The sequence below is a fragment of the Protopterus annectens genome, chromosome 2.part2, assembly GCF_019279795.1.
Source record: "Protopterus annectens isolate FY-2018-M chromosome 2.part2, PAN1.0, whole genome shotgun sequence".
Classification (NCBI taxonomy): domain Eukaryota; kingdom Metazoa; phylum Chordata; order Ceratodontiformes; family Protopteridae; genus Protopterus; species Protopterus annectens.
In genome coordinates, this window is record NC_056730.1 from 321403078 (window position 1) to 321419868 (window position 16791).

A 16791-nucleotide genomic window follows, 5' to 3' on the forward strand; every position below is an offset into this window, starting at 1 on the left:
AATATATTTGGATGCTCCTGCTTCCCCCTTAAAATGGTCAGGTTCATGTAGGGCAGGAGTCTCAAACTCAAAAAAACACTAATGCTGTATGAGGACTAGCAAGCTCAGGCAAGGGCCACAGTCATCAAAACAAAAAGAAATGCAGGCAGTGTTGGTAGAATAGTGGTGCAGTTGTTCCTTCATCTATAGTTATACTGGTTTTAGGGCTGCTTGAGGTCTGAGAGCTGTGAATTTGAGATCCCTGATATAAGAATAACCTGGAAAGCAAAACCTAGGAAAACAAAATAAGGAACAAATACAAAACCCACAACTGGCTTCCCCAGAAAATGGACCAGTTCACCATAAGGCTAGCCTGGGAAACAACACTTTGGCAGTCAAAATAAGGAATAAATACTTGGCCAGCACCGTGTTATTTTGAGTTTTGCTGTGTAGAAATGCAAATCATCCAAAGTAGAATAGTGTACAGACTTGATTTTTTTTAAATACTTGTATGCTATTTACTTGGTATTTATTTTAATCAGAGTATATGGATTGGAGCACAAGGGTTCCATATTTTGGGGCCCTGACAGAATAAGGTTTTAGAACTGGAACTGAGGGAACTTTGAGGACCTGAGAAGAAAAATAAGCCAAACTTAAAATAAGAGGTAAAGAGCAAGGTGTTACTGAAACATGGAGTGCCTATAGCTACGCCAAGCTTCTGCCAATAATAACTTTCCCCAAAGAGAAACACATTTTCTAATATCAATTCTAGAAGAAGACATATCAAATCAGTGTGTTGATACTGCAATGACTTTTCTCTGCAACAAATGTTTTTGATCAGTTGAAGCCCCCAGTCATTCGTAATCACAGTAAACAAAGAATTGATATCTAAAGTAACCATGAGGCACTCTAGATCAATTACAACATCTTGTGTAGAAACAAATAGCAATGTCTTTCTGCTTTTCCTGTTAGAGGTCGTCAGAGCGGATCACCGGTCTGCAGATTGATCAGTAGTGGAGCTCTTACGGTGTCAAGTTGCCATCCCTGCGCCCAACCTTCACAGAAGACACACACACACACACACACACACACACACACACACGCACACACACCTATCTACATGTCTTTAAATCTCACTCACCAGCAGGGAGGACATGCAGACTCTGCACAAAGGGTGCTCCAGATGAGAATCGTACCAGAGAACCTCTTGCTGTGAGACAACAACACTAACCTCTGCACCACCGCAGCCATAAACAAATAAATCTTGCAAAAACTGCTTGCTGTCTCTCAGGACCTTTACTGCAGAATGTAAAATCAGTTTAAGTTGATATTGAAAATGGCTACGTTAGCCAGCCTCATCCTGAGACAATGGGTCTCATAGGTGGAAGGGTTGGGTCTTTATGTATTTTTGAGAGCCCATGAAAAAATCAGAACTAATGGATATTCAGTAATAAAATATTCATACAATTCTGGTGTAATGGTCCTACTAAGTCCTACTAAGAAGGCAGTCATGCATCGTTGAGTGTACAGACCTAATCATAACATCAATATCTAATTTATTAATCAAACAGTACGTTAGTGAATCTGACAGCATCATTTTTATAGTATTTACAAAGAACATTTTATTCATTATCACTATCGCCCCGCACTTAGATAAGTGCAGGGTGAATAGTGATATCCTGATCATTTTGTAGGCTCTCTAAAGCATTATATTATAACTGAATAAAATTATAAAATTTCATCTGATGTAATCTTCATTCTTTCCTTACTGATGGGTCTGACTTGGCCGATATAACAAACGTGCGCCAGCCAAAAAACTCTTGAGCTAAGTCTTACACACAGTGCCCCTCTCCTCATTTCCCCAGATCTCATTTGCCGCATAGTATACAAGATGTGTCAAGCCAGCTCTCAGCTAAGTAGTTGTAATTTTTCCATTTCTTAAATAAAAAATATTCAAGCCTTTCTTTCGATACTCTTCTTTAGTAGTCATTGATAGCTTCACTTACCCTTCATGTATTCTAAAGTGCTTTTTCCTTACCATTTTGGTATTCTTCGTACCATTGTTGGCACAGGCCTCTCCCTTACCGCTGTGGTAATTGTCATACCATTGTTGGTATTCCTCCCTTTTCTCCCCTTTTTATCCTTACTTAACACTGTGTGTTTCTCTATCTTTGCTTGTTTTACAGTCTTTGACAGTTTTTTTTTCATCATATTGTTGCTTGTAGTGACTGTTTTTTGTGGATAGTCATGATGTCTGATAAAAAGGGGACAACTAGTTTTAAGCAAAGTGATAAATGTGGTAGAAAGATGCCCAACTCCAATGGTCATCTTTCTTGTGTCTACTGTCTCGGAGTTCCCCACATCCAGGTCCAACCTCCTTGTGAGCTTTGTAAAGGATTCAGCTCTTGTACTTTAGCAGAGCATAAAAATAAATTAATCTTGAAAAGACTCTTAAAAACTCCTTTCTTGGAGGCACTATCAGTGGCAGAGGTCTCAACACCTCCTAAGGAAGACATTAAAAAGAGAAGCCATTCGGTGCCAACATCTCTTAGTGCTAAGGATCTGAAGTCTAAGACTCATACTGAACTGAAGACAAAACTTCCTAAACTGCCAGCACAGACACTCTCAGCACCAGAGCCTAAAGCTCCCTCCATGGTGCTGACGACACCCTCTTTTACCAAACCGACAGCCTTAACTTCTGCTAAGGTACCAATAATTTCCTTGGTACCAGACAGCCTTTCGCCACCAACAGTAGTGTCTCCCTGTAGTCTGGTCTCCCCACCCCCATCACAGTATTCGGGTCCTTTGACCTTGGTGCCGAAAGGTGGAGTTTTAGCCAGGAACACGATATTACCTGTCCATCGACCCCTTTTTTGGGCAACAGCTCAGCCCTTTTCTTGAAAGGTTAGAGTCCCCTTCGGGGTTATCTACCCCGTTTAACCAGGAGTCATTCGGAGCTGGATGTAGTGAGGCTTGTTGATCAGTTCCTAGCAGCCCCATCCAAGACCTCCCTCCCACCCGGAGCTGAGGGATTTTCTCCACAGAGTCCATCATACTATCCTCCTTCAACCTCTCAGGCTTTGGAGCCTTTGGTACTGACGGCTATCCCGGTGCCAACTCCTTCGGTTCCTGCATTGCACCCTTCCATGGTTCTGTAGTCTACCCTGTGGACCAAGGTTCAGTCGGATTGGATCCACCCTCTAGACCGTGACTGGCCTGTTGGCACCGTGACCCCTAGTTCGGCACCAATTTTTTTCTATGGCGCCTTCTACAGTTCCAGTTGTTTTGATGGCTCCAAGTCCTCTCAGGGCTACAAACCTGGAGGCAGCTCATTGGAGCAGAGTGTGGCCCTGGTTCCGAGGTTGTCCTTCTCAGTTCCAGACTTCCATGCCTCTTCATGTGGGCTTGCCTTCCAGGTGATGGAGAGGGCTCTCGCTTCCACTAGCATGCAGTTGGACCCTTTGGCATTGGAACCAGACATTCATATTTTCTCTGGTATCCAGCTGACACAGCCCACTACACTGGGACATCAGGCACAGGAGCAGCAAGACACCCTGTTTCAGGGCACCTACTCTCCAGAGCCCTCTTCAGATGTTCCCCCTGAAGAGCAGCCTTACAAGAGAATATGCAAGAGGAAGCATGTTGATTGTCCTGAGGAATCCCTCACCAACAATACAGATTCGATGAGGGAGAAGGGTCACCAAGGTCACCCCCTGAGGATGTCCCATTTGGAGACATACTAGAGATCTTGAAACAGAAGGGTGACTGGAAGCCTGTCAACCCTTCTACTGATGAATCTGTATTCTTGCAGGCTTTCTGTGCTCAACCTTCTACTTCCTGGCTGACCCCACCTGCGGATGAGCTGGTCAAACTCATCGTGCAGTGTGTTTGGAAGTCCCCTGACACCATTGAGCTAATTCCCCGAAGACCTGATAAAATCCTCTCTCCTAGACAAGATCAGCTCCACTGGTCTAGAGGCTTGGCAATAGATTCTATGGTGGTGGCAGCGGCCACTAGAAAAGAACTTGCTGAAGAAAGTTCAACTGTCCATCCTCCGAACAGGGAGACCCGGATGATAGACAGTCTAGGGAAGCTGACTTACACTTCAGCAACCTTCTCCATACGGTCACTTAACTATCTGGCACATTTTACCCATCTTCAGAGGGACCTGATTATAGACCTTTCAGGAACCTTGGCAGGGGTATTGCCTGATGAGACACATGACAAGGTTGCCTCTCGGCTTGCCACCCTAGAGTCCATTTCTACCTCCTCCATGAGGTTGATCACAGCCGAGGGGTTAGCCAGAGCAGCCGGTACAGGCATTGTCATGAGACATCATGTGACTTTGTGGACTCCTTCAAGTCTTCCTTTGTCAGTGCTCCTGTTGATGAGTCCTCTTTGTTTGGCCCAAAAGTTAGACACTTTAGCCAGGTGTGAGAAGGATGGAAAGACCCTGTCTGCCATGGGCATATGCTTTTCCCATCCCTCAATGATCCTATACCAGGAATCAGAGAGGTGGGAAAATGTGGTTCAAAAAATCCCAAGGACCTTTTCGTGACACATGTGGTGAGCCCTCCCCCTGGAGCAGAAGGGGGAACTCAGCTGGAAGACTCCCATTCTGTGGCAGAGGGGGCCCGTGAAACCAGGGCTGCAGGGATTCCTACCAGTGCTCCTGAGGAGTGGCCTGATTGCTTAACCTCTGGAAGCACCACTTGGCCTGGCACACGATAACTTCAGATTCCTGAGTACAGATGGTAATGACCAGATGTTATCATATCCCCTTCGACCTTTACCCCAAACCACTAAGGCAAATCCTCGACATTCCACCCAGTCAGAGGGATGCAGCAGCACAAGAAGTTCTAAAGCTGCTAGAAATAAAGTCTCATCCAAACAGTCCCACCAGACCAAACAGGATCTGGATATTACTCAAGATTCTTTTTAGTGCCAAAAAAGACAGGGGACTGGAGGCTAATTTTGGACTTCGGCATTCTGAATAAGTTTGTCACACAAACAAAATTCCAGGTGGTCATGATTCAGTCTATCCTTCCATTTCTGGAAAAAGACAATTGGATGTGCTCCATAGACCACATAAAAATGGACAAATGATCCAGAAGATATCTCTGCTTCTGGCTGGGAGCCAGTCACTACCAATTTTGAGTACTGCCCTTTGCAGCAGCTACTTCAAGAGATGCTCTAATACATGAATTGCCCCGGGTCTACTTTATGCCGTTCCTTCCCTTCCCCTCATTCCACAGTTCTTAAACAAAGCACAGTGGTTGAGAAGCAAAGTAATCCTCATTGTACTCTATTGGCCCCGTCAAGTCTGGTTCCCCTTCCTATGGCCTCACCTGGTTCACTGCCCATGGACATGTGGATGAGACAGAGTCCGGGATCCAACCCCCGAACTCTTGTCTCATCCACAGGGGCTGGTCCATCATGACTTTCCAAGTCTCAGACTGACCACTTGGTTTCTCCACTTCTACTGATTGCCAAGCAGAATAATCCTTCTTCCCCAGTGCAAAGGATACTTCAAGCCTCTCATAAACCATCCACCAGGAAACTTTAGCATAGTAGATGGGACAGATTTGTGATCTGGGCTAAAGAACAAAGACTAGACTCCTTCTCAGCCCTGGTCCATAAGGTCTTAGAATACTTGTCAACTTTACTTCAGTCAGGAGCCTAAGCCTCCACCATCACAGTTCACTTAGCAGCTATCTCCAATTTTCATAATGGCTTTAATGATTTTTCATTAATGTCCCACCGTCTCTGCAAAACCTTCTTAAAGGTAGTCATACATTTGAGACCACCTCTTAAAGACCCTACTGAACCTTGAAATTTGAAGCTAGCCTTACAAACCTTAACTTGTTGACCATTTGAGCCTTCAGCTACCTGTGATATAAAGTTTTTATCCTGAAAGATCTAATTCATGGTAAGCATTACCTCAGCCAGGAGAATATCAGAGTTGCAAGCTTTGTGTGTAAATCGCCCATACATCATTTTCCACAAAGAGAGATTATCACTTTGAACTAATCCCACCTTTCTGCTCAAGGTTATTTCAGATTCAAATCTCAACCGGTCCATTGATTTGTCAGTTTTCTTCCCAAACTTTTCTAACAAAGGTGAATACCATTTACATTTGCTAGATATACATGGACAATTACATTTCTACTTAGACAGACCCAAATCATTCAGGAAATTGGGCCAGCTATTCAAATCCTTTTCTTTTGCATTATCTTTGTCTATCAACAAAACAAAATAACTCTACCAACTAAAGTCAAGACTCATTCCACAAGATCAATGTCCACTTTGCTGGCCTTTCATTCTAGAGCTTCTATGGATGACATTTGGACAGCAGCTACCTGAGCAACATCTCATACCTTTATTACATATTACAAATTTGATGTGGTCTCCAGGGAAAGAGCATCCTTTGGCTCAATGGTACTCAGGAACATCCTTCCATAGGGCCTCCCAGGACATAAAGTAGCTAGGGACTGTGTTCCATCAGTAAGGAATGAAGGAAGATTAACAACATCAGATAAAGAAGTTATGTTATTACCATAATGTTCCATCTATGTTGTTGATCTTCATCCATTCATTATGTCCCACCCTCCTACCCCCCCCCCCAGAAAGATTCCTGGAGGTTTGGGTGTGGTCCTTGTTACCTGATAGGGTGTTTGTTTTCCGATAAAGCCGCCACTTTTCTATCCTTACTGGCAAACTCAATCTGAGGAAATGAGGAGAGGGGCACTATGTGTAAGACTTAGCTCAAGAGTTTTTTGGCTGGTGTGAGCTTGTTATATCGGCCGAGTCGGTTCTGAGGATGGAACCGAGACCCATCAGTAATGAATGAATGAAGATCAACAATACAGATGGAACGTTGTGATAAGAACATCATTTCTTTTTACCATGACTATCCTTGTTCAGAACATCAAATAAATCATTTTCACATGTTCTTCAGAATGTTTCTAAGAGAGGATGCATGGTTGGGACAAAAGTACTGGGTTTTTAAAAACATTAGGTACTGAGACATTTAAATAAATTGTCTACAGCATTAAATTACATGTAAAAAGTCTTGGGTCCAACACAGTGTCACTTAAATCAGTCTTACTAGCAGGAATAAAAGAAAGGCCTTTCTCCAAGGCTGATATCTGAGAATCAGATAAAACCTTCGAAGATGTATTCCATATCAATTATGGTCTTGTAATTAATGTTTCTAAGGACTGCTTCCTTCCTCGGTTCTACAATAGGTTCTTCGGACCAGCTCCTGTGTTCCTTGAAAGGAAGGGGAAGTGATGGAGAAACCTGATTCTGTCCCACCAATACTGGAACTTTCCTGTGAACATCTGGTTGATTAGCAGATGCAGTCACATTTATAGAACTGGATACAGATGGATTCAATGGTAACAGAGGTGGGACCTAAGTAAATCTTCTGTGGATGTCTGTACCCCATTTTTTACTGAAAGTTGTATCAAATCACCAGACTTTGGCCAGGAAAACACATTACCATTTTTGAAGTCAAGAATGTGTATCTCAAGTTTTTTCTTTTTCTGGTTCTGTAGTCTGTGCTCATATGATGATATACTGTCTATGATATCATCAATTGTTGATTGATATACTTCAGCTGGGTATTTGCTCAAAATTAACTGCTGCCTATTATTAATATCCTCCAAAGAACAATTTTCAATAGCCTTAAAATAATCAGTTAATTTAATGTATTCAAAACTTGTATTCAAGTTAAATTTCTGCCATCTTTTCAGGAGCTCTGGATAAGAGTCACCATAGGTGGGCATTTTTAACACTCTGAGCCCCCTCAGTATTACCTTAAAATGAAGACAGGCTTCCAAGTGAATATGTTACCATTGTAACTGTTTCAGTTTAAATAGTTCATTCTCTAGCTCCTTGATAACAGAATGAAAAAAATCCATATCAAAGCTGGTCATATCTAGTCCACTATCAGTCAGCATGGCATGCCGAGTCAGAAGTGGGTTGTTCTCAACATGAATAATTTTATCAAAGTGTTTTATTCTCTTACCACAATTCAAATTGTCTGGATTAAAATCCAGCTCTATGTTGAAGCCTTTGGCCATGCTCCACTAGGGTCCTCAAAACAATGATTACAGAAGAAAATACAAAGTACCTTGTAGCAGATGAGTGATTCTGCAGTAACAATAATGAAAATATGGAAAAAAAATTACAAACTGTAGTCACAAGCACAGCTAAAAACAAAATATCTTTAATATCGATGAGAGCTTTCACTCCAGCATAGAGCACTTCATCAAACCATAAAAGCAGTTATACCAAACAATTAAATAGTATAAATGGAAAATTTTCAAGAAAAACACATGGTGATTAAATATCCAGTCACAGAAACAAGATACGAATTAGTGTGTGTGACTTTTATCTCTTGAATTGGATCCCTTGCCAGGCTATAGATATAGAAGGTTCACTACTGCTCTTTCATTCAAGCTTTCCTGCATTCTGCCACTGAAGATATATTTGTTTGTAAAAGTTTATTTTATTCCCTAATCAATTTATGTTGAATGTTTGAATGTAGAAGAAGCTGTAATGCATTAGTTTGAGTTGATAAATTCTGAAGAGGAAATTTAAACCTTTTTATTAAAGTGGGTGCCATGGGTATTCATATGTTCATAAGTTGGTACTAGGATGTCGGCCCTAGGGCCTATACAAGCCTAGCCATAACAATTCCCTGGTTATTTCTTCCCACACTATTTACTCTCCAGCTTCAATATGTGCAGACTGCTTTTGTGCTACTCAGAGACTTGTGTTTTTGTAACAGTGGAATACAGTGCAGATGATGTTTTGTCTGCTGAGTTTACTTACAGAACAGTTGCTTGTATGTTAGTTGTGACATATTTCACATTTTGAACTTCATGTCTGTTTTATTTAGGCATTCTATCCAGTTGAAAACGAGCTGCAAGTGGAAGATAGTGATATATTAGCAGCCAGATGTATGTTCACTGGAAAAGACAAAACAACTTCTACACACATTGGGTATGTTATGAAATAACATGAGCGTTTTTGAAAAATCTTCATGCTTTGTATATGTTAAAAAAATTGCAGACTTTCAGTCAGGTTTAGGTGATGGTAGGTCCAGAAATTATATACTCATTACTTCAGATTCATCAGTGTAGTTGACCTCTGTTAGTGTGAAAACATTAATCTGTTTTGTTCTCTGTGTGTGCAGTTCATAAAATTAGATTCAGAAATCATTGAAAGTTACAGAGTTGTTCTCCAAGCCAGTGATGCAGGGCTATATTGACCACCTGTGCCAGTTGCAGCCATGGTTCTTGTAAGCATCTTGGAACCTAAAATGGTGGTTAGGGAGGAAGGATGCAATAGCTTTAGGACAGTTTTCTTTCCTCTAGAAGGAAAGTGTGGGTCTTTCTAGTGCATCTGTATGGAAGCCAGGTACCAGCAGATGTAGGGTAAAAGTCAGTAGCATTCTTAGGTAGTTGTCCCAGCGAGCAGCATTTGTGCTGTACCAGTTGATTCTGAAATTAGTATTAGATACACTCCCCCAAATAGATAGAAACCACAATAACAAGCAAAGGAAAAGACCCCTGCCAGCCACAGTACAGGAAGCACGATCTCCAATAACTGAGCTCTTGTTACTCTCTGCTTAAAGGATGCATTTGGGATCCCTGGAAGTGCTAGTAGTGAAACAAGTTGTATAAGCCGTGTTAAGGCCCCTTCCTCATTCTCACCTCCCCAAAAAATGGGAGAGGCTGTAGAAGCATGTATAACTTGTATTCTAACACAGCAAGGTTGTAGTCTTTAAAAACTCACTGTACAGCAGTATTCCTAGGTCTTGAACACACTGTGTAGATTTGCTAAGTGGTAGGACTTGTGTATCACAGCCAGCCCTTATACTTTCTTAAAAGCCCCCCTAAAAAAGAAAAAGAAAATGACTGCCTACTCCTCTGGAAGAGGTCAGGTACAGAATAGGCACACAATATGCAGCAAGTTAATGTTAGCAAGGAATATGAAAGTTCCCCTGAGGCCATACTTTGTAGGCATACAATTATGGACTGGCTACACCCAAAGTTGAAAGGAACATTTGCAGTGCTAACCTGATATGTTGTGTAGCATAACATTCCTGACCAACAGTGTCACGCTGACAAACTCATCCAGTCAGACTAAAATGAAATGTTAAAAGTTATATAAACATAGTCATGTTCTGACTTCAGTATAGTGCAAACTAAGGTTCACAACCACTTGTAGTTGGGCAGAATAGTATAGTCATTTCCACATTCCTCACCATGGTGTGGTTTTTAGTAGATTACACAAAATATTCATTATGTAAATGAGAGCTGCTCTCCACTCATGAACAGTGGACAATATCATTCAGTTGTCCCTGCTCATGTTAATGGAGCAGCTGGGAAGGTTACCCACAGATGATGGCCACTGTGTCATGGGGTCACTGAGATAAGTGTTAATGCATAATGTAATCAAGACAGTATTACAATCAACTGCTGATCTACTAGAATGTAATTAAACATCCATGCTGGGTGTTCAGACAAAATTGTCTATTACAGTGTTATACATACCTTTTATTTGTCCAGAATTTTCCAGAATGCTCAGATTTTTGCCGAATATTTTTGGTCTGTTCCTCATAAAGTTTTTAGATTTGTTGCAAATCATTGCAAAATGAGGTCAAGAAATAATGACAGCATTGTGTTTTCTGAAAATAAATACTAATATAAAACCTGTTATTCTGTCACCTTCCTTCACTTATAAGAGCAGTCTGTCCCTGATTTTGAATCTTGCTCCCCTATCACTTTTAGCTTTGTCTAGATTTCTTGCTGTAAGAAGTTAAGAGGTAGACTGTTACTTAATTTCTGTTAAGACTTCCCCTATGTTTATTCACATATTAGACGGGGGTAGCTGAAGTTTTGATTTGTAATGCAGATCTGTAGCTAGCTCATGTAAGAACATGTAGTAATCTCACAACAATATGCAACAGCTGTGAGGTTCTACAGTCTCCAGGTACGGCTGTGCTACCAGTTGTATCTGGCCCTGCAGTGCCCATTCCTTGATGGGCTGTGATAATAATTCAACATCAGACTTCAGTCTGAGGAACAGCAGAAAATCCAAATGTAGCAGAGGGGGTAGGAACACTCATATATGTTTAGCAGTTGTCACCTGACAGTATGTAAAACTCTGTACACACTGAACCATTCTTTATTAATTCATCACTTATGACATTGGTAATCATACATTCATAAAAATGAAAACAAACCCTATTGACATATTTTAATTGCAAACTTTATACATCACTTACATATCCAGTCATTGACAGTCAAACATTACATAGCTCATTCAAATCCTGCCTTCTTTTAAACCTCATTCCTCCTCCAAAACATTATTCTGCATGTATTGTTCCCATAATTCCCTTTTTACTTTGTAATTTGCTCCTGCCATTTTCTAAAGATCCCATTTCCACTTGTTGTATCTTTGTTACTATATTCACTACTTCTAGCACAGTTGGTTTAGACTTTGATTTCCTTTTTCTAGTAATTGCTTTTTTGGCAGCCATCATAATTAGACTCAGCAAGGCCTTACTATGTCTTGGCAGTTCCAATTCTGTATCGTAGCTCAAAAAAATAATTTCTTTAGTTATATCAATTTGCTCACCCAGTACTTCTGTTAGAGTAGTCTGCAGGGAATTTTAAAAGTTTGCTAACTCATTACACTCTCAAAAGATATGTTCCCAGTTACCTCTTTCTTCCCCATCATGTGTCCAACATTTGTTATCTACCTGAGGAAAAATTATTTGGAGTCTACTTGGTTTATACAAATACATATTTAGCCACTTCCAAGCAAATATTCTAAATCTTCTAGACTTTGTTGCATATTAGGGAGTCAATCATATATCGCCCCATTGTTTCTTTGTGAATTGCTTATGTGAATTTCTTCCCAATCCTTTCTAACCTCCTGTGATTGATTCTTATAGTTATCATGCAGTATTGTATATGTTCTAGTAATTATCTCTTTTTTAACAGCAGCTTCTTTTCTAGATTTTACTAAAAACTCTAAAAGTTCTGTTCTTTTGCTTAGAGATCCCCCTGTTTCTTTCTGTCTATACTCTGATATCAGTCCTTGATAGGGAAGGCAATCTCTAGCCTGCGGTCCAAATAAATTCTTGGCCTCTTCCCATTCTTTTACCATTCCCTCTCTAATTATTTGCTCCGAGTTCCTTGGTTCCTTTGCTAGTTTTCTCTTGTAAATTCCAGCCCACTCTTGCCTATTGTCTGTATCCCTAATTGCAGCCATCCCTATTGTCAGAATCTCCTTTCTCCATTCACATGTTGGCTTAGTTCTTAGGATACTTTCTGCTACTTTATGAATATAATATTCTGAATGATTATTATAGGCTCCTTAGGGATCTGCATCCAAAATCCCATTTTTTCCTGGTTTTCTTGAGCTTCCCCCCGGTTACGTCATCATCCCTTTCCACTTTAAGTTATAGCTTTCTGTTTGTTCTAATGTATAGGAGTCTTAACTGTTTAGCTGTGAAATACCCCTTCAAATCAGGTAATCCCAACCACCTTCTTCTGTTGGAAGGATCAGCTTATACTGCTTGACTCTTGCCATACACCCCTAATTCTTTACCATTCTTAATTCTATACCTCTGAAAGAAATAACAGGAATACTATCTCAGGGAATTCAATGAACAGATAAGTAAAAATAATGCACCACCTTATCCCCAGACAGAATACTAAATTGATAAAGTGTTTACATTATCTGTTTGCAAATGAACTGTGATATCTCTGTGCCATGTCATATTTATGATGTGGTCTAATTCCATCGCAGTCTGTTATGCACAGACGATACCTGCAGCAAATTTTCCATAGGTCCAGGAGTCAGTGGTGTGACAGTAGCACTATTCATTTTTATGAACTGCACTTCACTCAGAACTGTAGACTGTTCAAAATTTTTTATTGTGTTGACTTAACTGACTCTTAAAGGTTCATGCTGTGCTGTAGCAAGGCTTGTACAAGCTTCTGTATTAACTACTGGTAGTCAGTCAGCATGGATCCAAGCAAGTCCTCACATCGCTTTCTGTCAAAAGTTAGTGATTCCAATCCTAAGTGATTTAACAGAAAAGCAGACATTTTATGAGGAAAACACCCAAAATATGAGGCAAAAATCTGGAGAGTTGAGAGGTATGGGTGGGTGTTGTGTAGATTTATGTCAGTTTTTTGATTAACTGCATTGTCAACCATGTAGTCTCAACCATATGAGTTTTGACATGTTTTTTTTTCAGTAAATTGACACAGATCCAAGGTTCTTACCCAGCTTAAGGTTAGAAAGGATTGGGAAGAAATTAATGCTGTCTTGCCTAGTCTAGAATATGTCCTTCCCAGTTAGAAAGGATTGGGAAGAAATTAATACTGTCTTGCCTAGGCTAGAATATGTCCTTCCCAGTTAGAAAGGATTGGGAAGAAATTAATGCTGTCTTGCCTAGGCTAGAATATGTCCTTCCCAGCCATTGCCTTGCAATCCTCACAATACATATATATCTTCCAGAGGGCTGAAAAATAAGATTCTAAGATTCATCCATCACAGCCCTTACCATGAGCACCATTGCTTGATAAACATTAAAGGTAACTGGCTCCCTTAAGCCAAGGAACAGCTTCTCTACTTTTGAATTCTAGTAACCTTCAACCTTCAAATTAAATGACCTCTACTTCCCATCACTCAAAACCCTCCTTATTAGCAGCACAGCCTTAGCACTCAGTAACAGAGACAATAATGTCTTCTTCAGACCTCTTTAGATTCCAGCTCTAGCAGAAAAAAGTACCGAATTAGCACCAGAGTACAAGAACAGAGTTACCCAAAAGATCAGATCTGTCACCCCACTTAATGACTTTGCACATTCCTTTATAGATCACATCAAAGAAACCTCCTGGTGTCATTGCTTTAATAATCATGGTTAAAACACTCAGTCCTCGCCTTTATGCCCGTATATTCCTTTAAATTATTTAATGCCTCCAATTCCAGAAGTCCTGCCGTTTCTGTTATGTTTAGAAATAAAGATCTAACATTGCTTTTACTTCCTAATTTATACTCTTGACAGCCCCCTTCATTTCAGGAATAACTTTATATCAGTTTTTCTGTTCTGCTAATAGCCTTTGTGTTTCTCCCAGTCCCTTCAGTATGCTACGCTGCAGCCTCGCATTGTACTCATGAATTTGGCCTGCTGTATTGACTAACTACTCCATCTTCCAGGCTTTATACTGATTTCGTTCCTGCATTCCTTTTTTCATTTATTTATTTTATTATACTCTGTGTCTGGATGACTACAGGGCATATGTCTCAATTTCAACATACTTTATCCACACTGTGTTTTCTGACTTCATTTTTGATATACTGCCTGTTATGTACATTTGCTGGACTTATTCAGCTGTCTATGATTACTGTCTTGTATTATTGTTCTAAATATCTCAGGTTTAACATAGTTTATTCATTTCAATTTCCTGTTTCATTTGATATACTTTTTATATTATATGTTTACTGTATGGTTTCTTAATTGTTTTTGATTATTGTCTTGTATGTATGTCCTCTTTTGGAAACTAATGTTTTCTAGCTATTCTTTGACTTCAAGACCTGGGTTTTGCCCAAAAATGGTCTTTGGACCAACACACTTGCCCTGTTAACAATGTAACAGTAAGTAAAATAACTTGGGCAGGTTTCCTGTGGATAACATATGATCATATGTGTGAATGGTGTCATATGTCTGCAGCTTTTCATGTAATATACATTGCCTGCCATACAAGTAAAAATAAATATTTCTGGTGTACCTAAAATTGCTGCATTTATATTAGATCATTTTGCAAAAGAGCTTTTAATTGTATCTTATCTTCAGATTTCTTCTTAATGCTCACAATAGAGGTGAAATAAATGGGGTTCCCCATGCACATACCCTGGGTTAATGGCTGACAAGTAAGGACAGATGCATAAACTGATAAGTTAACAAACTGCTTCCTTTGGTCCAAGGTTTGTTTCCTTCAACGTCCATTTGCCTACTTTCTTACCCTAAAGAAGTCACTTAACCAGATCTTTATACAATGTTTCTTCCTTACCATATCGCATAAGACAAACCTCAAACTGACCAGTCTTTAAAGCTTACATAAAAGAACACCTAAACAAGTCATGGTTATGTGCATGCCTAACTCCAGGCTAATACACTTCTTCCCCTATACCTCCTCTCACTACTCTAACCTCCTCCTTCTAAACTAGTCTACCAACAAATACTAGAAAGTTAATGAAATTCTGTTCTGCTGTATCTGTAAAACAATAATTCACTTACCACAGGTCCAAAACTATGACTGACTCCAACCTAACTGTGTCATGACAATCAAACACACTTTTTGGCTAATGCTATTACTCTATAGAAGATATTTGAAACTTGTTAATAAATGTAATCTTTAAATGGTTCTACTAGAGTACTGTATAAACAACTCCATGTTTCTGCCTAGAATTATCCATCTGTGAATTTCTCCATTAAGTAACCTATTGCACAATATGTGTAAGCTATTGTATAATATGTGTACCATGTATAAATATGGAACTTTTCTCCCCGGGTCTCGTCTGAAAACGAGTTATGTAACCCAGATGGACTATCCCGGTAAACAAATCTCAAATATAAAAAATAAACTGTTGAAATCAGTCAGCATATCATTCACTGAATTCCTGTAAACATCATATTCCATAATAAATAACCCATGGCCTTTATCAGCTTTCATAACGCTAACTTTATCTAACTGACTCAACTGTATTAATGCGTTCATCTCTAAATAACTTAAATTATAACATTTTTTATATGGCTTCCTACTAAGCAACTTGCAAAAATCAGTTTCACAGAGATTGGAAAAAAAACATTTAAGGTGGACAGCAAAGAAGGGTTAAGGGTACTTGGTTTGTGAAAATTTCCAGCCTCATGAGCAGTAATCCCTTGTAAGATATATATGTAGGTTCAACTTTCTTACAAATAACTTCAAATCAATTAGATCAATAAAATTAGCCCTTTTGGCTGGTATAAACATAAACCCCTTCACTAATACTTTCATTTGAATTCAGAGAAAAATTACACTACTTAGATTGTAGATTTGCCATGTCAGAGCTAACAATATCACCTCAACAGGATTTTGATCCCCTGGTTTGTCTTTCAGTCTCACAGATGGTAAAAGGATTAGCTCCTTCATAATTGCCTCCTCCATCACTACTATGGTGGCTAATGGAAGAAACCACATTTTCTTCGCTAACACCACCATTGTAATAGAACTTACTAACCAACGGTGGAAAATGTTTGTCGTTAAAAGGGGGAATGCTAAGACTGCCTTTGACCATTGTTGGAAGTGGAAACAGGAAGTCCAGCTTTATTACATAAGAGCTCTTAATGAGATATGCACTGTTTGTAGAATAAGCAAGAGCATTTCAATCAAGTTTTTACTTCTTTCTAGCAGTAATGGTAGCTGTGTGCTTCTGTATTTTGGCTCCAATACCATCATATAAAGACCGGTGGCTGCCAAATGTCTCATGTCCAAGAATAAACTAATTTAAATCATTGACTTGTTTACACACCACATCAATCATATTTGAATTATGTTTATTGAGAAGCTTCAACACTTCAATTCCAGTCCTATTATATAATTCAACTAGTTCCTTGTACATGGTATCCCTCAGTGGAGATTCCATTTGGGAACTTATAAAACATAAGCCCCTGTGGGCACATCTTTCCAAATAAAAAATATCATACTGCAACATTTTTAATTTAAGTAACTTGCA

At 39.6% G+C, this 16791-nt stretch overlaps 1 protein-coding gene across 1 annotated transcript in view; it reads left to right on the forward strand.

Moving 5' to 3' along the window:
- PAM (peptidylglycine alpha-amidating monooxygenase) overlaps positions 1-16791 on the forward strand; it is a 2584515-nt gene that overhangs the window by 1855488 nt on the left and 712236 nt on the right. The window contains exon 15 of the mRNA XM_044063879.1: positions 8888-8991. Coding sequence (XP_043919814.1) covers positions 8888-8991 — 104 coding nt within the window. The remainder of the gene's footprint in view (positions 1-8887; positions 8992-16791) is intronic.